The sequence below is a fragment of the Equus asinus genome, chromosome 1 (genome assembly GCF_041296235.1).
Source record: "Equus asinus isolate D_3611 breed Donkey chromosome 1, EquAss-T2T_v2, whole genome shotgun sequence".
NCBI classification, from domain to species: Eukaryota; Metazoa; Chordata; class Mammalia; order Perissodactyla; family Equidae; genus Equus; species Equus asinus.
Window position 1 is genome coordinate 153,593,608 of NC_091790.1, and position 25,660 is coordinate 153,619,267.

Sequence of the window (25,660 nt, forward strand, 5' to 3'; positions counted from 1 at the left end):
GACCTTCTCTCAAATGCCTGACTCAGTCTCACAGGGAACTGAAGGTCAGTTCCTGAAAGAGTTCACACAAATCCATTACCATTACTGAAAAGGTCACTTAAAGGTCAGGATCTATGGACAGGGGTCACTGGTATCATCTTTAACCATGAAGGATAGCCTAATACATGACACTAAAGTTCATCTGTCAGACACCCATTATTCCCATAGTCAACCAGGTCTCTTTGGAGCACTCCTATTTTACAGATGCTCAGTTCTTAGAGGCAACTCCTCCTCTGCCACAGGCCAGTTAGAAAGCCTACAGGAGCCCACTGCATGACAAGGCACCTGGAAGGTCCTGGAAATAATTCAGGAAGAGGCATTTCAGTAACTTGTGAGGAAGGATTGCCTGGGACCCCTTACTCGTGAGCAGGGAGGGCACTTTGCCAGCCTGAGGTGCCACTGTCCACAGGCTGATAAAGGGGTGGTGCTTCCCCTCACATGGAGACCCTCTCCCGACAGCAACTTTACAGCTTTAATTCCAGTGCCACAACATATTCTCAAACAGTGATGTTAATCTAATGAGGTTCCATCTTCAGAAGTAAAAAGCAGATTTTCATATTTGGTTCTCAAAACCTTGGTGGCACACATTTTTAATTGGAATACATTTTACTGACAATGCACGACATGCAGCAAATAAGCTCCTGGAAATCACCATGGATTCAGCAGAAAAAAGTGCTTAAAGTATTTGTTTCTTGGAGCAAGAGAGAAAAGCATACATTTCCCTTACACAGGGGAAAAATGAGAAATAACGAAATTTACATACCAGCTTTTCAAAATTGACAAGATTATCCAAAAACGTTTTATTTCCTTCATGAATAAATGTTACATCTGAAAATTAAAAATAAAAAGACACCTTTAGGAGTGGATCATAAGTTAGGGCTGAAGAGGTCTAGATGCAATGAAACATTCATTTTTCTTAAACATTATGGATTATTCTATGCATTTTGACAAGAATATTTGAGTATTGACTCTGTAGTGTATTCGATGTGAAAGGGCCTAATTTATGTGTGTGTGGTGAGAAAAAAGATTAACATTAATGCAAGTATACATTTTGCACTTACAATGAAGTGTTTGACTTCAACCTGCTTAATATAAGCCAACACTGTTCCATAACCTGACCAGTCCCTTATGTTTTTAGACCTGAACATTGAGCAGAAAAGAACTGAGTACCCAGAAACAACAGGATTTTAATATTTATGTGTTTGCTTTTTAACTACCCCTGGCAAAGTGTATGGGATCTGCTTTACTTAAAATGTTAAGATTTAGATGTTTAAATTTAGATTTTTAGTTCTCAGATCCAGTGCCTGATTGTGTATCGGAAGTGAGTGAGGAAAGGCAGAGGTTTGAAAATGGCAAGGTTTCTGGCCCTGTTTAACTGGTAGAAAGTCAGCACCACTGATGAAAATAATATAAGGAAAGTAGGATGAGGGGACATTTTCAGAGGAAGGGAAAGTTACATTTGGTTTTGGCCTCATTCCATTTAAAGTGATGGAAGACATTCAAATAAAAATCTTTTGGTTGTAATAAACACAGGAGTGCCTCCTTGAGAGAGAGGGATATTGGGAATTACAATAAAGACAGCAGCCGAAGCTCTGGGAGTGGATGATTTATAAAAACTCAGATCAGAGGGTCAGTGACTGAGCATTAGGGAATCTATACAGACAAGAATCAAAGTAAGAAATAAACTGCAATTAAAGAGCATACAAATAATCATGTTCTATCACAGACAGAGGGCAAACCAAATGAAAATAATTTTCGGCAATCTTGTTAAAATAACCTGATGTAAAAGAGGGAAAAGAACAGATTAAGATTCCTATAAACAGAAAGGGAAAGTATTTGCATTTAATCAAGATTTTGATTCTGCTGCTCTCGATGGGGGCAATTATAAGATAGGTGCTCTGGTAACCCACCTCTAACACACTAGCTGCTGAGCTTTGATTGCCCGCCAGAGGGCGACACCAGTTACTTAGTTACATCATAAACTGATAGAACTCCTCCCTCAAGACATCCCTTTTACACAGCTTCCAGTATGGACTGCAATGTTTTCCTAAGTTGTTTTTTTTTTTTTTTTTTTTTTTTTTGCGTGTGAGGAACATTGTTGCTGAGCTAACATCTGTGACAATCTTCCTCAATTTTGTGTATGGGATGCCGCCATAACTCGGCTTGATGAGCTGTGATAGATCTGCGCCCAGGATCCAAACCTACGAACCCCCGGCCACTGAAGCAGAGCATGCAAACTTAACTACTACACCACCGGGCCAGCCCCTCTTTTTCTTTTTTAACTGATGTTCTAGCAGGAAAACAATTCAAAATGACACAGTCATCTGACAAATTCTCTGGTTATTTTATTATCTTTCATGATTTTGCTTTCAGAAAAGAATTGCAGGCGTTCATTCTGTGACAACATTTAGAAAAGAGCAGTCAACAGTTAGCTTTTCCCTTTTTGTATACCACATACAGCACTGTGTGCACTGTCTACATTAAACACCACCTAAAAGCCTAGTCTCTCTTAACTTCCCGAGAATTCGGCTACAAACACCCTCTCAGAGTCACTTGGTCTATTTTCCCACTGTTACAAGGTTCATCATCCCCTGCCTACGTTCCCAAGGACGATGAGGAGGGGTGATGACAATGACAGCTTATATTTATTAACAGCATCAGACACGGCATTAACTCATTGAATCCTCACAAAAGACTATAAGGGAAAGCCCTAGCGGGAAAGAGCGTGAAGAAACTATGGTCCAAAGACCGTGTGCAGCTGGCCCACGATCACAGCTCTAAGTGTCAGAGCCAGGATTCAAACTCGGGGGCCTGTATCTCTCACCACTGTGCCTCTCAGGTACCTCAAGTTGAAAGGACTTGGACATTTCTTATAACTAGTCACAGTTAACTTGCTGAATTTCCGGCTTATGGGCTCCTCTGCAACTTGCGTTTCCTCCGTGGCTCCCTCTTTCTAGCCTCTCTAGTCTTAGGTCTCTCCTCTTCCCGGGTGGTCTCACTTAACCTCAGCTCTCAGGGACTTGTGGAGGTTAGCTGATGAGGATGGGTGCTCTAGTGAGGGTGGCGGCTGTCAGGCTAATACTGCCATGAGGATAAGGCAGGGAAGGTATGTGCGGCCAGATGGGGAGGGAAGAGAGGCTGGAAGGGGCTGCCGCCCTGGAGAAGGGAGTTCAAGTGGCTGAAGGTTTTGACACAGTTGAACGGCAGGTGTGTGATGAGGAAGGCGTGAGGGAGATAAGCCAATGGGCATTTGAGCTCAGAAACTGGGATCTCTAAGTCATGGGCTGTGAAGTAGTTCAGAGTACCGACCAGGTTCAGAGCATGGGAAATGAGTACCTGCACGGCTCCTTGCAGCTGGAGACACCTGAACATACTCCAAACACTTCATATACTAGAACTTCCAGGTGAAATTACTCCATTTGAAGAGATGGCAAATGAAAGAGGAGGAAGAAACATACAAGCACCCAACATCCCTTTTATTTAAATATACCCACAAATATGCAATAATAATCTCTACTCTAACATACACACACAACCTACCAGGAGGACCTCAGTTTATCTTCAAACACCTGTTGATTGCTCACTCTACTGGAAGGGACTCCCATCTCCAAAGACACTGAATGATATGGACTAGTTTTACTCTGTCTGACCTTTAGCTCAGCTGGATCCTTTCCTCAACACTTACTTAGGGATTCCCATTCATCACTTTCCACCCGATTCCACACCACAGTAGAGGGGAAAGTAAATCAAAAAGCAAGAAATTCAACTGGGAAATAGGAAAGCTGATGGCTGGAAGGATCCTCAGGTTATGGGCATACTTGATCATCTGCATGTTTACTGGGAATTGACTATCTCAAAAAATGAAACATGGGGGGGCCTGATCCTTCTTAACACTCACAGAGTCCACTTTGGTCCTTTTTCTCTAACTAAAAGCAACCTCAAGTAGGAGGCACAACACAAGAGGGGAAAAGAGTTTTCATTAAAAATGTGATTGCTCTAAAATATTTTATTGCAACTTTTTTTCTTTTTTGAGGAAGACTAGCCCTGAGCTAACATCTGCTGCCAATCCTCCTCTTTTTGCTGAGGAAGACTGGCCCTGAGCTAACATCTGTGCCCATCTTCCTCTACTTTAACATGGGATGCCTGCCACAGCATGGCTTGCCAAGCGGTGCCATGTCTGCACCCAGGATCCGAACCGGTGAACCCCGGGCTGCTGAAGCAGAACATGTGCACTTAACCGCTGCACCACCGGGCCGGCTCCAGTTTACTCCAACTTTTAAAATAATCTTGCAGTTAAGAAAACCTAAGAATTAACGTTGTTTATTTTTTCCAAAATGTCTTACATATTTTAAATTTTCATCCTATTTTCCTTTGGAAATTTTTTCAGACAAAAATGGGAACTTTAAATATGATAGAATACTACTGATATTTATTTTTATGATGGCAAAAAATTAAGATAAAGGAAAAATAAATGCTTATTTAAACTCAAGAAAGCTTCTAATGAAAAAAACAAAAAGTTTAATTTACTAGAGCAAATGAATGAACGTATTTTCAGTAGAAAAAAGGAAAATTTGTTCTGCTGCCAGAAAAGAGGTGTAAAACTGAGAACTGCATCTGAGCTAAGATGTAAGTTTGAGACACTTGACTACATTAAATTTTTTTTTTGGAAAACCACTAATATACAGCAGAAAGCTCTGCTTATATCTAATTAAGTTAAAGGGACATTATCAACCAATTCCCCATTACCTTAAAAATATTGTTTCAAAATTTTTTCTTCCTAAAATCAATTCTTTTCCCAGATTTTTCCTCATTTCTTATTTTTCCTATTTGTGTGATTCTAAGTGTTACTTCCCACCTGCCACCCCTACTCTCTAGTTGAAGGTGATTTATTTTGCAAATAAAAATTATAAACCTGAATAAACTTATCTTAAAAGAAAATAAATATGAAGAATCAAATGAACTTTAAAAATGTTATTTTGGTATTACAATCTCTCCTTATTTCATTCATTTACATTTAGCAGAATCTTTGCAGCTTGAATGAAGCACCCGTGCATCTCTCAGTTGTCCTAATACATTACCGTTTCACACAGATTCTTGCTTTATACTAGATGAAGACTGAGTGAGTACCTGCGGGGATGCACAGCAACTCAATAGTTCTGCAAGCTGTGGTTGTTCTGGAGAGAAGACGAAGAGGGAAGAGCAGCTTGAGTGCCAGCGGGGCTGGCGATGGGGGCAGGTGGGGCAGGAGGATGGCCACGCCAACCAGCAATCAAGTTCCTAGGTAACTCATTTCCAGAATCACATTTATGGATCCAGTCACTGGGGCCTGACCCAGCAGAAGTTATAAGCCTCTGCAGGGCAGAGCCTGTATAAAAGAGTCGTCCTATAAAATCCCTTGGGAAGAATCAAAATATGCCCAAGAAAATGGCCAAATCCCTTTTCCCTGGAAAGCACATAGGTAGGATATATACTGAATGTCAGAAGTGTAGGCCAGATCAAAAAGAACTTCCCTGTCATTAATCCCCTTAGTTTAAAAGGGACCACTGAGATCTCATTAGTAAATTCAACTAACATGTTTCTTGATGAATTATTTGGTGCTCTACAGAAGAGAAGTCAGTGGACTAACTTGGAGCTGTCACATACTTTCCTAAATGGATTCCACTCCTGGAAAGAAGAAAGTACATCTCTACCAATAATTTTCATACACTATATTGCTCGTGTTGACCAAAGGTACTTCTCACACAGCAGCAGGCCGTGGGCTGTACCTCGGAAATTTAGGTTGCAAACACAGAGCAGGATAGATCACCGTTTGGGTTCTTTATGCCAGTCTTATTCTTGGTGGAATTAAGTGGATTGTAAACTCCAAGAAAATAAGATAGTGCTTAGAAGCAGAGTAAAATAAAAACACACGTTTCCAGTGCCAAGTTTTGTGAGTCAAGTGAAAATGCTTTGATGTCTACTCAAGTACAGTTAAGTATTTTAGGTATCTCTGAAATAACTGCTCTTTTGAAGACCAATCACAAGCAAACACAGTTAGGCTTGAATGTCAAAACTGCTTTAAAGAAACAAACGGAGAGTCCTTTTTTTGCCCTCTATAGTTAGAGTGATAAATTTTTGGAATATGGAATTACACAGCACAAAAGAGAGAAAATTGTTACCTTTAAGCAATAAGGGCATGAAAGGGATTTTGGGTGGCTTCATCTTTTTGAACGCATCTCTGTAGGCTTTGTGATTTAGTGAAGGATCCTGCCAAACAAAGCAGATGACAAAGAGAAGGAAAAATCAATGTGCTATAGAAACAATTCTAAATCCACTGTTGCTATACAATTTGAACATGATTTAGCTATCAGGGGTTCTTCCTAAGAATGAAGTAGATAAAGGTTTCCTAGGAGAATAAACTCACCAAATTAGGGCAGGAAATCTAGGCAATGAATGAAAGTCAAGTTATTGGTTTACAATAATGGGAGATGACTGCAAAAGAGAGACACCCTTTGATTGCCCTATTATCTTCCTCAAATAGATCCTTTCAGTAGCGTTTCCTCTGCCTAATTTCTATCATGAGGTAACCCCAAAGTCTTTTGTTAGGTACACTGCCAAGAAAAACTGCCCTCATAATGCACAGACAATGCAGAGGAAACAAGAGAACTCTGTTTTATTGTATTCTGAAAAGAAACTATACATTTTGTATCTAAATTGAAGAAACGGTAAAAAGGAGAAAATAATGCATAACACACATTGCACACAAAATTTATACCAACTAATTTCGTAGGCTTTGAAACGGACTATACTTAAAAATCTGCCTTCTGAAAATTATACCAAAAGAACCATTCTCACTACCTTTTTCCATGGAGAGGAGGAAGCATTACTGTCAACTTACTTCTCTCCATGAGGAGCAAAGCTACCTTTCCACATACAAGTGAACAAGTCTAAGCCCCCTGACATGGCGGAGCACAGGTACTGACCCCTGAAATCTAGACAGAAACCTGACACTAGCAACTAATTTGAAGAATAAGTCTCCTTTGGCTCAACTACTTACTGTTAAACTTTCAAGTTCAGAGAAAAGTTTCTTAAACTTCCCAGGGATTTTCTAAAAATAAACAAAAAACATAAAAGAAAAGGTTAAAGAAATCAGTTATTTTGAGAGGCACTAAAGGGAATTTTCATTAAGTTGTGCTTACATGTCTCACATTTCTAAACACAAATCGTTCCCTTGTCTGGTTCTACCCTGACTGCTTCTCATTATGCAATTTTCATCATCCCTTAATGTAACATTCCTTGGGAATGTTGCTAAAAAGTTGAAAATAAATAACAGCCATATGATTCAGGAATCTACTTGGTTAGACATTCCACACATTGGCGACTTTTTAATAAAAACTTGGATTTCAGTTCCATACCCTACCTTTGATGAATGCTCTTATCTTCTTAAATAGTCTTGCTGAGTGGGAAACAATAAGGTTGGCTGACATTTTTGTATAAATGATATAATTAGGTTTCACAGCAGAGGGCTAAATAGTGAAAGGCCATGAAAACCCTGAATGATGAAGCCTGCAATCTAATGAGTCGAATCACTAAATTGTAAAGATCAGCTACACCAACAGGTGGCATATAAAACGACAGAGGATGGAAATCTGGGGATCAGACTTGGCCACCCCAAAATGTGTCTCTCTGGCTTGATTACTTTTAAAAACAAAAGACTAAAAGAAACTTTGACCTCCTCCCCAACTGCCTAAAAGAAGTGAAACAGAAGGTCCTGTTCCAGGAAGGAGCTAATACCATAAGGTAACTGGAATGTGACATAAAAAGTGTCTCTCAGGTCACATTGGGTGTAGTTGGCCCATTTACATTTCCATCTCCATGTAATTGCCTTCCACCCCCTTGAAGTCCCAGATCACTACTCCCAACATCCTCCTTTGTCTTTAGCTGAAGATGATATTTAAGCTAGCAGTTTGGCCATTTTGGCGAGTTACTCAGTTTCCCTGGGTCTCTCCTACATATACGTGTTATAAAGCTTTGTTTGATTTTCTCCTGTTATTCTGTCTCATGTCAATTTAATTCATAGACCAGCCAGAAAGACCTAGAATGGGTAGAGGAATTCTCTTCCTCCCTAACAGAAACATATGTCATCCTCCCAAATAAAAATTTAGGGCTAAGGAAGAAGGGTCTGGAATTTCCCAGCCTGCCTTGAACACTGTTAAGTGAAAAACTGGATGGCTTCTGCACTGACTTAGTAATAAGTCCCATCTGAATTTGAATTCTGACTCTGCCCTTTCCAGCAGTGGGGTTTGGTGCGAGTCTCCAAACTCTCTGACTGACATGGAGACAACTCATAAAAAGAGTACAGAGTCCACAGCTGGTGCTTAACAAATTCCAGCTATTAACACTAGGGACAATGTTCCAGAAGATATTTCTGGAATTCTCTGTTTCTAAAACAAATCAAAATAATGAGACAAACCCCACAACAATTGGACTTTTATATTACTTGGAAATAGACTTTTCAATTTGATAATTTTGAATCTGAGCTCAGTTTATCATAGCACACAGGTAGTTTAATCTGTTTGGAAACTACTGTTACACACACAGATGCACAGGTATTAATGACTGGAGGACAAATCAAATGAGAAAAGATAAAATGTAGACATGTGCAAGTGATTTCAGTTTTCCTTCTGAGCTGCATATCTTAGTCTGTTGAACAATCCACATGAATGTCCCAATGGCACCTCAAACTCAACATATCTAAAGCCAAACTGATCTACTCCAGGGGTCATCCACGGGCCAAATCTGGCACACCACCTGCTTTCGTAAATCAAGTTGCATTGGAATACTGCCATGTCCATTCATTTACAGAGTCATTGTAGCTGCTCTCGCACTATAATGGCAGAGTTGAGTCACTAAGATAGAGACCATCTGGCCTACAGAGCCTAAAAATATTTACTATCTGGCCCTTTACCCCAAAAGTTTGCTGACCTCTGTTCTAATTCCTCAATCTGACTTCTTTTCCTATATTGACTATTTGGGATAGTAAGACCACTTTCTAGGCCTAGAGATACTGTGGTCCCCTCTGCCTGGGATGGTCACCTCTCCCCAGAGTCCCCTGCAACTCCCAACTTAACCTCTAAGGCCCTGCTGTTCAGGTCTTCTCAGCTAACCTGAGGCAGAATGAGTCCCTCCACTTGCTCTTCTGTGCTCCAACTGGAACTGGTTCAAGACGTCCTTCATCACGGCATACTCTGCCCTGAACTGTCTACCCACTTTCCATCTGCCACTGCGCTGATGCAGTGCCCTGCACATAGTAGGCAGTCAATATGCACATAAAATGCAGGCTGTGGGAATTTAATTGAATTATTTCTCCTCTGAATTTTTGCAAATCAAAGTTTCTTTCCAGGTTAATTCAAAATTCCACTCTCCCTTGACCCTGGCTAGTCATTTGTTTCCCTCCTGCTCTGATCAATTGCGGCAATTCTTGCCCACCTCCTTTAATCTTATAATGTGCGTGTACATCTTGTTTGCTTAACTAGAGCGGGCCTTTCATTTCTTTTCTTTCGAATTCCTTTAAGAAGCACTGACTCTGACCCTCAGGTCACCACAGTGGATTCCATCAGAGTATGACCCCAGACACAAAGAAAGTGAATCCATAAGTTGACCAGAGACCTATGCTGAAATTAGTGTAAGAAAAAAAAAAATCGTTGGCCTATCACTTTCTGTTGCAGCAGTTTGAACTTGGAACCCTGAAGAGAATGGAGCAGATAGTGATAGGGGCTGAATCTGAGAGGCCTGGAGAGAGGCTAAGGAGACCACAGTGAGCCACATGCAGGCTGGAGCTATAAGAGAGAAGACGTGATGGTTGAAGAGAAAGGATGAGGGAGAGAAATGGTACATGGAGCGAGGTAGCCAGTCAGTAGGGAATGGAGAGAGAAAGAAAGAAAAGCCCAAAGAAAGAAGGTGACGGGGTCATGGGAGAGGCAAAGAGCCCTACATCTGTGTCTGGCTAAATTTAGGTACGCTCCAGTTTCAGTCCTTCTCACATATATCCTTAGGGTCCATGTAGAACTTGTGCTAACTTGAGTGGGCCTCTCCATCTTTGAACCCAAACAGCCTTTATTGTACAACACTAACAGAGGCAGAGCCAGGATTAGGGAGGCCTGAAACTTACAACATTTTGTGGGCCCTCTTTCAGAAAAATACAAAATTATCGTACTTTTGCAAATTTTACAAAGATACATATCATCCATGTGAACACACTGCCAGAAGCCTTGCAAGTGAGAGGCCCTGAAGCTTAAATTCATTCGTATATCTTCAGGCAGGTGAGCTTTTGAAAGGACCACCATGGAAGTGGAACCACGTTACCACGGGAGCAGATCAGAAAACTAATTCTAGCTGGGGAGAATTTTACAATTTTTATCTTTCATATATATTATAGAACCATTTGGAAGACCTTTGGCCAAAATAGTTCCTACCAACTTGACACATAAATTTTTAACATTTTTTCCTAGTAGTACTTATCTCATTTAAACCATTTAAATAAACATTTTAAATATAGGCTTTTTTGTTGGAACAACTCCTGTTCAGTTTTATTTGCCTCCACCCCCCCTCCCCCCCAACCCCATGTAGACCCCCAAGGCTCACCTCCCAGGTCTGCGACAGCCGGCTGACAGAAGCAGTGTTGAGACCCATCACAATAGCAAAGAAAGAATTCAGGTTTCTCTGGGCTTTGCAGCTATGGAATAAAAGAAAGCAGAAAGCACTCTGAAGCAACATCTTTTTGCCAGATGACCACAAAAGATGAGCTGAAAAGACTCTCCTAGGCCACAGAGTTCGACCTCTAGGGCAGGGCTAAACTCTGCTCCAGGGTCTACACAGCCTTGACTGCCCCTGTGGGAGCGGGTTTCCTCTCAACTATTTCTAACACCAAGGAAACACTTCCAAATGCTTCAGCTCATCCTTACCTTTAGGAAAAGATCTGTGCTCTTGATATCCTCTGGATACTTCAAAAGATTCCTCCTTTTTAAATCTGTTTTGGATGCATTTACAATTTCAACTGAAAACTCTTGAATTTCTGTTTCTTTATATATACCACACTCTTATTATAACAGCTTAGTCCCACCTCTTTAATCAGTATGCTGTCTTTATTTTTTGATAGACAAGCCCCTCTAACCTCACAGGTCTAAGCTTCCCTTTCCATTACCTTTAGATGTATTTTCTTTGCTATCAACAAAATAACTACTATATTATGTATATATTTAAAATATGGTATATATTATGAGATACTGTCTCACATTTCTCATTTAAAGAATAAAGGAAATAAAATGCAAAGTAAGATCATGTTGACCTCCATTCACTCTGTAAGGTTATCTGTTCTGTATAACGTCAATCATTCGACTTAATTGGTCAAAATTCCACTGATTTTCAAAGCCAGCTGAGGGGGCTTGGTATAAGAAGATGGAGGCTGGGCTTCCAGAATTGCCTGTGTATTCCAAATACTCCATTATCGGGGGCACAGTAGAAAACAACTTCTCTGAGGCAAGTCTTCAAAATTAAGAAATTACCCTAACTTGATAATTACATATGAAGAAATACGAAACTGCTTAGCAGTTAGCTGGGTGCATAAAAAGTACCTAGTATATATTAATTTAGCTTCCCTCAGATGCCATCTCTTCCATGACATCTCCATCAATGTCTCAAATGGAATTTGGGAACAGTGTATATATAATTCTGTATTCTAATTTTTCAGTTATATACTGTGTTATGTTATATATTATGAATTCTTCACTATCATTAATGGCTATATATCACTTCATCAAAACATTTCATAATTTATTAATTCATTTCACTATTGTTGACATTTAAATTATCTTCAATTCAACAGAGAATGCTGCAATGAATATCTTTGTGTATAAAACTTTTTACTGTACTTATGATTTTTTTGAGTTAGACTTCCAGTCATTACCTGATTGGTCAAAAGCTATCACGACTGTAGGAGGTTCTTGACACATATTGAAAACTTCTGTCCCCCAAAACTATACCAATTTCTCGCATTGGAAGTTGTGTATAAGAGCATCTAGCTCAGAACTAGGAAAATGGTGTGGGCTGTTAACGTAGTAATACACCTAGCTGGCTGTGCTCTGGCAGGTCCTGGCTGAACTGGCCTGCTCCTAGAGCCAGCCTCGTGGAATAGATACTGCCAAAGTACAGTGGCGCCTGGACTAGAAGGAGTGAGGGTCATGCTTGGGAGCATTTTGGAAGTTCTATTTCTATTAACAGTGGAACCTGGAAAGGCACTGCTGCCTCCACACCTAGTATCCAAAATATCTGGGGTGAACACAGCAGTCCTGCAGGCCCCTCACCACTGAATCTCCACTGGGCATGGTCTGTTCCTCTTATAGTCTTCCTGTCCAGCTTTTCGACTCTGCCTGCAGTTTGCTGGTAGCCAAGAGGACCTGGAACTCAGTCTAACTGGCTCCTTCACCTGGTTTCTGCCAACCTTCTCCCGGGTGGACCCAGCTTGGTATATTCCATAAACAAACAAACAAGATACTTCCTGGTCTATGATTTAGAAATTCATCCATTTATGAGAATCACTGGTGCCTGAAGGCGTCCATACTGTGACTCTACTTCCCTTCTGCCATTCACTTCCCTCATTGTACCCTTTCTGTCTCATCACACCCCTGGAAAGTTCACACCAGCCAGAACAGACTTGAGTCAGCCCCATCTCTTGATGTGATGGCTTGAAGTGCCAGGCTCCTCTGTCGAGGCTCTTGTGGTCAGTGAGAACTAGCTCTATCTCTACGCCAGAAGCACCTCAGTTGGAGGCTCTCTCCTACTACATGATAGAGGTCCTGCTAGACAGTAGGTTCTTTAAGGCTAGAGTGTATGTCTATTTCATTCTCATATTCGGCTCATCACCCAAATATGCTTAGTATACAGCAAGCCTTTCAGAGAGCATTTGCTAGAGTTGAAACAAGATTTCCTGGGAAATGGTTTTATTATTATTCATTATAAAAAGGTTTATTTTCCCTTTTTTATTTACCTATATGTATGTATGTAATGTAATGATATGTAAAGTATCATTTACCTATATGAAATCTTAGATATAAGTATCATCTTTTCATGTTTTAGCTCCCCATAAACAATTTTCCTGGTCCAGATCTCTTTTTTTAGTCATACTTAAAATTAAAAAAAAAACACATATAACCAACATCTAAATCTGTAAAAAGAAAAAAGGAATTAACACAGACACGATTTCTCTAGAAGACGCACTGAGAGAGTACAAATACTGGATGTCATTCCAGTCTGGAATTCTCTGTCATCAAGGTTCATTCATTCCAAGATAAGAACAGACTGTCTGACACTAAAACATTCCAGTTTAGCAAACACTCCTTTGTCTGTGTAAGGAAATAAAATCCACTCAATCCACAGAGGTGGGGGATGGGGATGGCGAGAAAGAAGGGGAACATGAATATGCAAATGGATGCCTTAGGCAGGAAAGACACTTCGTGATCATGGAGATTACTGTGTTCCCTTGGTTATTCCTACAACTGTGATTATGAGGAATTTAACTTTATGTTTCTGTTGGCATTCTATTCCATGGACTAGGGACAGAGATCAGTACAGTAAATAATTCAAAAGCATGGGGCCACATGGAGACGATGTGAATATATTTCATTTCCCTGAGGATAGATATAATCTTATACTGGGAACTAAACTGTGTGGTGTCATTTTATTCCTTGGGACGTTAATGTCCCACTTCTCCAAGTAACTGGCATTTAAAAGAAAGTTTCTGATCCAAAAGAGCCTCACCTCTAGGAATTTCACAGACTATTTTGGAAAGCACTGGTGAAATAAAAAAAAGGAGCATTCACCATAAACACGGTCCAAGATTTAGGTATATCTATTATCTCTCTCTCATTCCAGTCCCTGCTACACCAAACACCAGCTCATGTACTTCTACTATCTCTCACCAAAGTAAACAAAATATCCTGCCTGGGGAGGTCTCCTTGCCCACAGTTCAGTCTATGTGCTACTTTCAGATCAACCTTCCTGAAGGATGACTCTCATTATATGGGTCTCCTGCACAAAAACTTCCAATGAATCCCTACTGCCCTCTCAATGAAGTTCGAACTCTTCAATCTGAAACTCAACATCCTTTGTAATTTGGCCCCATCTTCCTTTGCAGATCAATCTCCCACAACTTCCTTATAAATACCCTCCACTCTGGCCAAGCTGGATGGGGTTCCTTTCCCTGACCACAGGCTCTCTGCCTCCAGTGAGCTTCTCTGCTTCTCTCCTCCAGGGAGTTTGACCTCTGGGGAGAGTGTGCCCTTTTAAATTCTTACCTGTCAAATTCCACCCAGAATTCAAATGTAACCTCAGATGCGACTTCCTTCACAAACGATTCTTGAATCCTCCTTTACTACATCATTGGCATATGAACTTCCCTTCCTCTAAAGCCCCCAACAGAATTTCACCTCATAATGGGGCACTCCCCTGTTCTATTTTGCACATTAGCTGTTTGAGTTAAAGAAGTGTCCCCCACACCCCAGCACACTGCGAACTCCTCCAAGGCAGGGAGCGGGTGTGGGCTCAGTCTGATTTCCCCACAGCACCTTGCATGAGTCTGCACATATACTGAGTGATCAATACCTATTTCCTGACTAGATTACCCTGGCAGGTACTTCAAAGCTGTTTGATATAAAAATTACTTTGAAAGACAAAGGAGAAATAAAATGGGAAGACTGGGAGAGCTTTTGACTCCTGCTGCCTGCTTCTGTTGGGAAGCTGTCTGAAGAGCAGTCTCAGGATACTAACCCGGTATTTTAAGAGATGCTCCCAGCAAGCCACTAAAATGTCACTCAACCAACATTTACTGAGTTACTGCTATTTACCAACTTCTGTACCAGGCACCCTAGGTACAATGACTGATTAGAATTAATCCCTGTTCTTTGGAGGCTAACAGAGCCCAGTGAAGGAATCCTAATATAAACAGATAAGTTTAATAAATAAGGAAATTTTTTAAAAAAGGAAAAAAGCATGTGTGTATGGGCGGGGGGGGGGAGGGGGGGGAGGAGGGCAGAGGTAGGGAGTAGTTGACCTTGCATCTGAAAGTCAGAAATTACTTAAGAATGACAGTAATTTGCTGGGTAGAAGTGGTCATTCTTGGCAGAGCCAATAGCACCTTGTCCAGGCTTGGAGGATGCTGTGCACAGGAAAGAAATAGTCATTCAGAGTGGCTGCAGCATGGGGTGCACCCAGCAGATGAAGCTCAGAGGTCAGGTGGGACCAGCCCATGCAGGTCCTGCTAAGGAGTTTGCAAAGTTCGTTCTGTGGGTAGCAAGGAGCCAAGAGCAGAATCCTAGAACTCACCTAATATTCAATGATTCTCACCCCCTCACGTCGTCTTCCCCCATTTTCCTAGCCTACGGTAGCTCGCCTGGCCACACTATGACTTAGCTGCAGGATACCACGTGTGTGCACTGCCTGCTTATTAGTTCTGTAAACAGAGTAGAGTGCTTTCGTCTGGCAGTTTGACATTTACCTTAAATACTTAGAAGCAAAGACATAAATATTCAAGAACAGACCTTTTCAATCCTTTGGTCACTTAACTCAATATTATACTTTTACATCCCAACCCTTCTTATCATCACAAGGAAAAAAATGTACTCTCTCAAGGAGAAGAAAGAAATTGCCCTTTTCATCACAAGAAACTCACTGGGCGGCGATTTTGATGAATTTTTTCACCAGCTGCACTCGCTTGCCTAGCTGGCTGCAGAGCAGGATCTCTGTGGCCACCCAGAGCTGGACCTCATTGCATCTCTGGAGCAGGAGGCTGAGGTTCACGGTGTGCTCTCCACTTCCTTGTCTGCTGAACGTGAAGTAGATCAGCTCTTGCTGAAAGAAAACATATTCATGCCAGCATCTATTTTTAGCACATTCAAAGTCAAAGTGATACAAAAGTTAGTCGATCTTTAAGACCTACTTGGGGAAGCCACTCTCATATCACAATGCTATGAGAATATAAAATAACAATATATTAAATTTGATACAATTTATCTTTAGTTTTAGAGCTGCTTCATTAAATAATGTTTACTTAGAATCCTTATATAAATGTCATTTTTTACAATGTAAGGATGATGCCTTTACATGAAAATCTAAGACATTCTAAAGTTTAAATCACAAGTTGAATCAAATGGAAACTTCCCAAACTGGTTATATTGGCAAATACAAGTGAAAATGAACACCACCAGTATTCATTAAGATGCGCATTAGACCCTCACTGGTACATTCTCTAGACAAGAGTTCCCAAATGTTAGCATGAATCAGGATCACCTGGTGGCTGTTAAAGCACTGATTGCTGGGCCCCACCTCCAAAATTTTCTGATTCAGTAGGTCTGTGGCCGGGCCAAAAATGTGTGCTTCTAACAAGTTCCTAGGTGGTGCTGATAATGCTGGCCTGGGAACCCACTCTTTGAGAACAACTCACACTGATATAAGATACTGTCAAATCATAAACAGAGAATGAGATTAGGGCAAGGTCCCAAATTTACAAAATCCAGTAAGACCAGTAACTATTTATATGGACGGATCAAATGCAAAACAATAGAAGCGATTTGCTTCTAAATGGAAGGGTGTGCGTGTGAATATGTATTTTACAGAAGTAATTCACATTCTCCCACTGCATAAGCAGGGACACATCCCTATCAACATTTGCAAAGTCACAAGTCATTTGGCTTGAATGAACTCACTACTTGCTCAAATTTAGATTATAACGCTCAATGCTTTTTAATGAGAAAATACAAGGACATTTAAAAGACATTCCAAAATGAAGTGAAGCTCAAGGGTCCCTAAGTTGGGCATGAGATCCTTCTTCAGAAGGAAAGGCTATTTTGTAATGAAAAATTTCACTATATGGCAAAGCAGATCCAACATACGGTTGCACAGAGCTGTCACATTTTTCATCTCCCGATTCCTATGAGCCTTTCCACTGGCTAAATTTATTTATTAATTGTCAGTAGCATTTTGCCTCTAACCTATTGCTTTATAAATGTTAAAGCTGTCCTCAAGGGAGAGGTTGATAGACATAAAAATTTGAAAGATATCTCAGTTTTCAAGAAAGCACTTGAAGTCTCACAGCAGAGTCTAAATTTATAGTATGTTCTTAAGTAAAAGAATGTGTGTGTGTGTGTGTGTGTGTGTGTGCAGGTATGTACATAAATATGATTCTTGTATAACCACTGTAAACTTCACGGAAAAATTAAAATATCAATATCAAAAGTATCAAATGTAAAATGGCTCTTCAATCCTATTAGAGCTTCATATATACAAATACATATGTATTCACACATAAAAATACAGCCTATTTATACTGCATTATACAAACATATGACTGTATTAGAAGCAAATAGAGCATGATCGTGTATTCTGATTTTCCTAGGTGTGGTCAGTCTTTCAATATACTTCAAGTCTCCAAATATCTTTTTGGGCCATGGTATCCTAAGCAGAACTATATCACCAGATGATGGATCTTCTTAAAACCTAGTCACACACAAATAGTCTTCAAAAAGAATTTACAGCTAAAATAGCACTAGCATTTATTTTATCTTTTCATTCCACTTACCTCGTGAATTGAATTGAAGAGACTCCAATCAAAATTCATTAATTCCAGAGCAAGATCCCAAGTGTTCATTCCCAAAATCCTCATCGACCTTTGCTGTGACTCCTCATTTTCTGCAAACGGGTTCTAAACCGACAGACAGAAGCGAAAGGCTCCTCAGTAATTCCCAAATGTTTGGCACTGAATTGACTGGCTGTAGAAAGGCACTAGAGGCCCAAATTAGAAAAGTAATCTTGTCTGAGTGCACTTAATATTTTCCCTGGTCTGTTCACCTTCAGTGAATTACAGCCAATTTAGGAAACAGCCTTGGAAACAGCAGAATGTGATCAATGATACTTCACTGAGTTAGTCTGCCCCCTCCCCATCAACACATGTGCACGCACAAATCTGATTATAAAACACTGCCTGGCAGACAGCATAATGAAAGCAAAAGCCCTGAAATCACTTGGCTTCTGGTAAGAATTAATGTGCCAGCAAGGCTAGTATAAAAACAAACAAAAGAAATGTCATGGTGCACTTCAATAAAGACAGACATGGCTTTTACAGGAAATATGCTCAGCAAGCCTCATCCCAGACACACATTTACAAATTTTATTAAAATGCCTGCGGAAAGCGATAGAAATTTAAACAAGAAATAAAAGATCAAAGTTACTTCATTTATATTCCATGGGGGATGATTATCTGAAGTATCTATTGCTTTCCCGACACAAATAGTATGAGTTTGGTAACAGGATTTCCTTAAAATCTGGCATGAAATTATTAAATGCCGCCACAGCATTAGTTTCACTGTTACATTTATTAAAAATTATCTGACATCTTTCCAAGATATTTGATATTTTCTTATTAAAATATAAATTCTCCCATTTGAAGGGTTGGACTTGAAGAGATAATGATGTTAAAATAGTTAATGACTTGGAAAAAAAAGAATGGGACTCTACATAAATAAATGACATAGTAAGATAAAGGAAATATTTCAGATTCCAAATATTAATCTATTTTTAAACTATGAAACAAATTATTTGCATTTTAGAAGTTTGACATTTATAAAAAATTTTCCTAATTAAAAAAAAATGAATGACAAATGATCTTCACAGAGCTTTTCCACAGCCTTGATTCTCTTCAGAGTAGGTCAAGGTACAAATTATCCCGGGATCCCCAGAGTGGGATACAGAGTGGAGCTTAGTAAGGGCGGACGGAATGAATGCATGTGAAAATACTGAGGTGTTGAGATGGGGGACAAGCCCACGTTTCTCAAGGATTGGTCTGGTTAGTTTGGGACCAGATGGATGCCATGCTGCACTGCAGACATTCCAAGGGAGAGCCAAGAGCTGGGCAGTAACACAAATTTCTACTCACTAATTTAGGGGTGTAATGGCATTTTCACCTGGCTTTTTCTCTCTAAATGTGCCCTTTACCCTGGCACTGCCCTCTGGTTATTCAAGGTTGTCCACCGCTTTCTCCAAGAAACACTTTATATTTCTCTATCCCATTCATTCAGGGCTCTAATTCCCGCTTTCCAAGAAGATTAATTAATCCATGTGCAAGGATAGTGGGTACTAGCGGTCGTTTCAAGGTTCCAGTTCAACTGAAATCTTTTAGAGATGAAATACCTAAAGTTATGATTCCAACAGGGAAACTTTGATGGTGTGCAAAGTTGGTGGGGCAAACATGTGAGGGCAGGACGGCATCTGGCTCATCTCAGAATACTTCATAGCACCCACTTATTCCATTAAGACATTGCCTCCGGCCCAGATTATGTTCTTCTGGAGCTGGCCCTGGACAGTGGTAGGAGAGCTCTGGAGATGCATGCAAGGGAAATGCAAGAGAGCTGTATGTGGCCTGGAGGAGGAGGGTGTGGAAGACAGAGTCCAGGTTCCCTTCATCACCAGGAGCCCACAGCAGTTACACATTACATTGTCCTCCTTCATGGGGAGGGGTAAAGTCAAATCATTCTCATTATTTGCTCAAAGATGCTGTGCAGAGTCCAGTTTGTCATGTTTCAGTGATGGAGTTACATCATGTACAGATGCAGGACCTGTGACCTGCTGACGGACACTCAGAACTGAAAGGCCCAGTAAGAAAAAAGGTTTCCCCTTCTCTCCTTTTCTCCCTCATCATGTACAAATGAAAGGAATGTGCAGGAGCTCCAGAGTCAAACACATCAGTCTGAAATCCTAGCACTGTAGGCAGCTAGAGTAAGCTACTCAGCCTCTCTAAATTCCATAGGGAATGTTAACACTCCTATTCATTTAACATGCCTAATAAAGAATTCCTTATTAGGCATGTTAAATGATATACTGTATGTCAATTACTCAGCACATATGAATCTGGTAATAAATGTAAAAAATGACAGTGACTAATATTATTATGGTAGCTTGATATCCTGTAGATAATTTTACATATTTTTATTATAAGCAGTTTTGTTAACCCATGTGGTACATACATTCCTCAATTATGTATACAACAGGAGCCAGCTGAAAAGGCCCATCCCAGCAATGACTCTATGAAACAGACTAGGGCCATGAGTCTGGATGATATAATCACAATCTGGTAGAGCCTGCTTTTTGTGGGTCATGGATCTGAGGCCTGATCCTACCATTCAGAAAGCAACCACAATTCTGAGGTTTTTAGAAATAATAATAACAAATCATCGGCTTAGACGTAAATGTTCTTAAATTTAGAACTGAAAATAACACAGTGCGGGTTCTACATTTCATACTCTTACTCTTCTATGGCATCTGATGTCCCCCTATTATGAGGCCATTTTACACAGGGAAGGCTGATAACCCATCCTCTCTTTGAGAGGAATGGTAAATGGACGGAAACAAACAGCAGAGTCTCTTTTCTCCTAAATCCACACAGGGTGCATTTCTCAACCTAATCTCCATATATGCACCAAAAAAGAAGAAATGGAAATAAGATTCCCTGGGTGAGGGAGTCACTTTTCTAAAATCCCTTATTTTAGGGGCTCAGAAAGAAGCAGGGTTTGACTTAGGAAGGGTTTAGAATTTCTCAAGATGGGCCTCTCTTTGCTTTGCAAAAGTGTTATTTGATGAGTGTATTGTTGGCTAACAGAGGAAACAGTTCAATATATTTTTCCAATATTCATTAAAAAATATACAAAAATATGCTTTGAGTCTGACATTAGTGGCTATGGTTTCAAGTACAAGGCTAAAGGTCCTTACCAAAGTGTCTGCCAGGTCTTTCCGATAGACATATATCCGACCAGACGCTTCAAGGGATTTAGAGATGGCCAAGTCATTTGGCTGAAGTTCATGCTTTTCTTTATTTAAAAAAAAAAAGGGTAATTAGAAACACAAGAAGAACAGTAGGCATATATGGTACATCAGAAGAGTGAAATTTGCCAAAGAAACATATTTAAAAGTAAATAGGATGTAAAGTAGATTTAATTCAGTTCTGCATTTTCTGTACAATGATACCAGTGGGACTATGGACATCACTGCTCATTATCCCTCAAGTGGAACCCTCTTGTGATTCTTTCTTATAATACTTAGTCATTTTTTATAACACAGAACAGTTTAGGGAAGAAGGTAGAATTCGCTCATAATCCCATCACTCTAAGAAAATCATACAATGGTAATATTGGTAACATTTGGGAATATTTTTGTTCTGATGTTTATGTAAATGTGTGTGTGAACATACACACACACACACATACAGTAACAATTATTATTTATACATATACATTCATAATCGTTATGGGTACACATATACATATATATTTGCAATTATTCCATATATGGTTTTACATTCTGATTTTATTATAAGCACTTACCCACTTGTCAAAATTATTTATATAAGTATGTTTAATTGGTTACAGAATAGTCCATTATACCATCATTCAATCTTTCCTCTATTGTTGAATATTTAATGGTTTCCAATTTTTTTGGTCATATAAATTAGATGGCAAGATACTAGCACCAGGCCTGGCAGATAATAGGGTCTTGATGAATGGAATCTATTATTATAGCAGCCACAATATATATTGCTGAAGTCAATAACCTTGTGCATAAATCTTTGGCTGCTTATAGATACTCTTCTTAAAATAGATTCCCAGCAGTGGAACTACTGGGTCAAAAGGAATAAATAGTTTCAAAGGTTTTGATACAAACTTCCAAGTTGCTTTCCAATTCCTATTTTTTAGAAAATTAGTCATCGAATTCCTAAAAATAGGAATAAAACTTGTCCACTGACCAACAGAGATCATTACATTTGGTAAGTCTGCTATTTTGCTAAAACCAAAAATAGATTCCCAGTTATATTTCTTGACTACTAGGGACACTGAATATTTTTCATATATTTTTCTTCAATTTATTTCCCTTATTGCAAATTGTTCTTATCCTTTGACCTTTTTTCTACCATAGTTGGAGTTCTCCTGTAACACAATAGCCTTCTTCACAGAAAAATGTCCTCCTCCTAACTTTACAAAATGCAGATGGAAATCGACTAAAGTAAAACACAAGTTTATTCCACTGTAACATAATCAGCTTCTCCTGAGGTAGCCCTTCAGTTATCCAGCATGGTTGGGAAATGCAACATCCTACATATCTTTTTCTAGATAACTTAATTAGTTCAAATGCCAAATTTTGTTTTGAACATTTCTGCTTAATATGGAGTACATAAATGATAATCTAATATATTTTTTATGGCCCAGCATCATGAAGATCAATAGTACTGTCATGTTGGGCTGTTGACGTGTGTAGTAAATGGTCCCACACAGCGGGGCTCTGAAGTTCTTCCATCTCCTCCCTCTTTGTTTAGCTACAATTTCTTGCAACCCTCTGTGTGCTCATGTGTACACATTAAATCTGAATTTATGAGAGCTATTCCACACTTGCTATGGAATAAAATGGCATGGCTTTCTGACAGTAATTTTTCCATTTACTAAGAAATTTTTTTCTTATTTTCAGGTTTGTCACTAGACTATAGAAGATTAAAGCTGATAGAATTTTAAGCTCTGAATAACTGGCTAGGTTTCTGTACTATATCCATACACCTACCCTGGGTACAAAACAGAAACCTCCTGAAAGCTATGAGATAACAGCACCGGGCCTTTTAGAAAAATCCACAAAACATCATTGCCAACATCTTTAAACTTTTTTTCAAAAAAAGAAAATAACAGTAGATTTCACTGTCATTTCATTTTGGAGTAGCATTTAAAATATTATTTATTTAAAATTATGTAACTAGGGCAAGGAATACATTAGGCTCTGGGTTTTTTCCTTAATAAAAAGATTATTATTTGGGGGATATTAAGCTGCAGGCAGAAAGGTTCTTAACAGACAAAACTACTAATTGATGTAAAGTGATGGCAGGTTTCCAAAACTGTGAGATAATTCAAGAGATAAGTTGATACTTCTAGTGATGATTAGCAATGAGTGTGTACACATTAGACTGCCACTGCCCACCCTGACGAATCTAATTTCATAGAGTGTAAAATGGCATTTCACAGCCATCAAATAGATTGGACAGTAAAGAGCTACTCGTTAATTTCCAGATTCACATGTGGCCCTGGCCTACCTGTGAGTCAGACTCTGAAGGAGATGGGCCTCAACTGTGCTACCAAGTTCACTCAGGGTCCTTCCTTCTCCAGTACCTTCTGTCTGAATGGGGACCCAATGATTCCTCTTTGTAAAGGCACTGTCTTAAGAGGCAAATGTTGCTTTTGATGAAGCTTAATACTGTTTAGAATCATTTAATATTTTTGGTCACTTAAAATTAAATATACATAGATCTATCTGAAATATTTTATTAAAAACTCAACCACTCCCTGATTAAAATTCATGCAGTCCACATGCTTATCAAATTCTTGCTCTTTTTTTCTAGATAGTGTTTTGATGGATGCACAGTTGGGGCCCTAGGAGAGGGAGGAGGGACTCTTGTTTGTTAGGCCTTGGGAGATGGGCTGTATCTGTCTGCATATGTAATTGACTAGCTTGTTGGACCATTTTACCTGCCTCTGAGTAACAAAGCAATAGAAGCAATCCTCTGTCACGTGATGCTTTAACATCAAATATATCCTGATATCCTCCGACTCTAGAATGATAACAAAGGTAAGAGGAAAGCGGCTATCTGATCCCCTCCCCGGCCTGCCCCATCTCTGGTTGATTAGTTCACATAGCATGCCCATTTTTCAACTACTGATGCTAAGTCACTGTCTTCGTATTTTTCTTGGGGTTAATGAGATATTAAACAAAGATTGTAAGCCAAAAAAGAGGTCAGCGACATTGAGATCTGACAGGCTCCAGTGAAAACGAGAGGGCCTGTTCAGGTCACGTAGATCAATAGCGTCAGCTTGTAATCTGGGTGATCTTATTCAAAACAGACAATAAACCATTCTCTGAGGATAAATAAGGCCCAACAGAAGGAAAAGCTATCATCAGACCTCACTCCCCACGTCCACCTAAAGGAACACTGCCTGTGAGCTTTTGGCTTATTGTATAGTTTGTATTTCCTTCAACAGGGAGTCTTTAAGTATTAAATTGTCAGCCAGCAATATGACTAGTTCTAGGCCGTCTTTCTTTTTCCTTTGTAAAGTAATTTCATCCTTTAGCAATTTCCCAAGTTAATTTAAATATGAAAATAGAAGGCTTATCTAGAGTGCAAAATAAGAAAAGCTTTATAATATATTTCAAAACACTGGCATGCCTCTTTATGCAGTTCTTGGGGAAGAAATCCAGAATCCAACAGTGCCCAACTGTTGTCATGGAAACACCTCTGGTAGGCAGTTTCTTATTGTCACTGTGGTCACCCAGCTGCGGACCCAGAAGGGATGAACTGCATGTTTACTCTATAAAAATGTCAACTCTCACCTTTTGGAGCAGATCCAGTGAAAGATTAATATTCAAGTACAGAAAATAACTTACCCCCAGAGAATGTGACGGCCACCAGAGCCAGATCCTCTTCTGCATGCTGGATCTTTTCTGCCACAACTTTCAGGATCTCTTGGGCTGTGCTGGAAACTTTGGCCTTCACACTGACATAGGAGTGCTCTGTTATATACACGTGACAAAAAACTGTACAAGGCAAAAGAATTGTTAGTAAACAGAGAACTGTGGACATGAGGTACAGACTTCTCCAAACCAAGACATCACCTTACTAGTCTCTTTAAACATGCACAACTAGATTTACATATTTATGTGTGCACATGGGCGCCTGAGGGTATATGCATACTAATGTGTCCTTGCACACCCGAGATGTGGATGTTATACAGCTGGTGAACAAGCATGAGTAGTACTTAGGTTTCTCATACAGCAATGAGAGACCCACGTCATGCAAGTATGCCCTCATGGTGGAGATGGCCTGACCAGAATACACTGGAATCTGTGGGACATGGACTGTATTCTTGAGTCCTTTCTTTGAGCATTATTGAGATCTCCCAAAGCAGTATATTAAAAAGTCTAACTTGGGGCTGGCCCCATGGTCGAATGGTTAAGTTCACGCGCTCTGCTTCAGCGGTCCAGGGTTTTGTCAGTTTGGATCCTTGGCGCTGACAAAGCACTGCTCATCAAACCATGTTGATGCAGTACCCCACATAGCTCAACCAGAAGGACCTACAACTAGAATATACTACTATGTACTAGGGGGCTTTGGGGAGAAGAAGAAGAAGAAGAAAAAAAGATTGGCAACAGATGCTAGCTCAGGTGCCAATCTTAAAAAAAAAAACACAAAAAAGTCTACCTCATACATTTTTATTTTATACTCCATTTCTGGACAGTCACTGTGGCCCAATCAAGAACACTACAGTTTGTTATTAGAACTCTCATAAGCTTATCCAAATAGCTGTCATTTGCCATGGTTTCTGTATTCAGCCTTCTTGATCATTTAAGAATGAGCCCCTGAATCAAGATCGTGGTGAGTTTAGTTTCCAAATAGAGGTCACACTTCTAGTCTTTTTAATTTCCTTTTTATTGTCTGCAGTGTGAATAATTATTACTAGGACATTTCACTATCAGGGTGAACAGGTCCTGGAAAAATTTTTCTTTATGATTTGAT

General features: G+C 39.7%; 1 protein-coding gene across 4 annotated transcripts in view; it reads right to left on the reverse strand.

The window, feature by feature from the left end:
* RAPGEF5 (Rap guanine nucleotide exchange factor 5) overlaps window positions 1-25,660 on the reverse strand; it is a 227,598-nt gene that overhangs the window by 10,926 nt on the left and 191,012 nt on the right. For all 4 annotated transcript variants that reach the window (XM_014830572.3, XM_044766055.2, XM_070510112.1 and 1 more), the window contains 8 exons: window positions 24,532-24,681; window positions 20,830-20,927; window positions 17,648-17,770; window positions 15,743-15,921; window positions 10,663-10,753; window positions 7,076-7,126; window positions 6,198-6,285; window positions 803-867 (listed from right to left, as the gene is read on the reverse strand). In XM_014830572.3, the coding sequence (XP_014686058.2) occupies window positions 803-867; window positions 6,198-6,285; window positions 7,076-7,126; window positions 10,663-10,753; window positions 15,743-15,921; window positions 17,648-17,770; window positions 20,830-20,927; window positions 24,532-24,681 (845 nt within the window). The remainder of the gene's footprint in view (window positions 1-802; window positions 868-6,197; window positions 6,286-7,075; window positions 7,127-10,662; window positions 10,754-15,742; window positions 15,922-17,647; window positions 17,771-20,829; window positions 20,928-24,531; window positions 24,682-25,660) is intronic.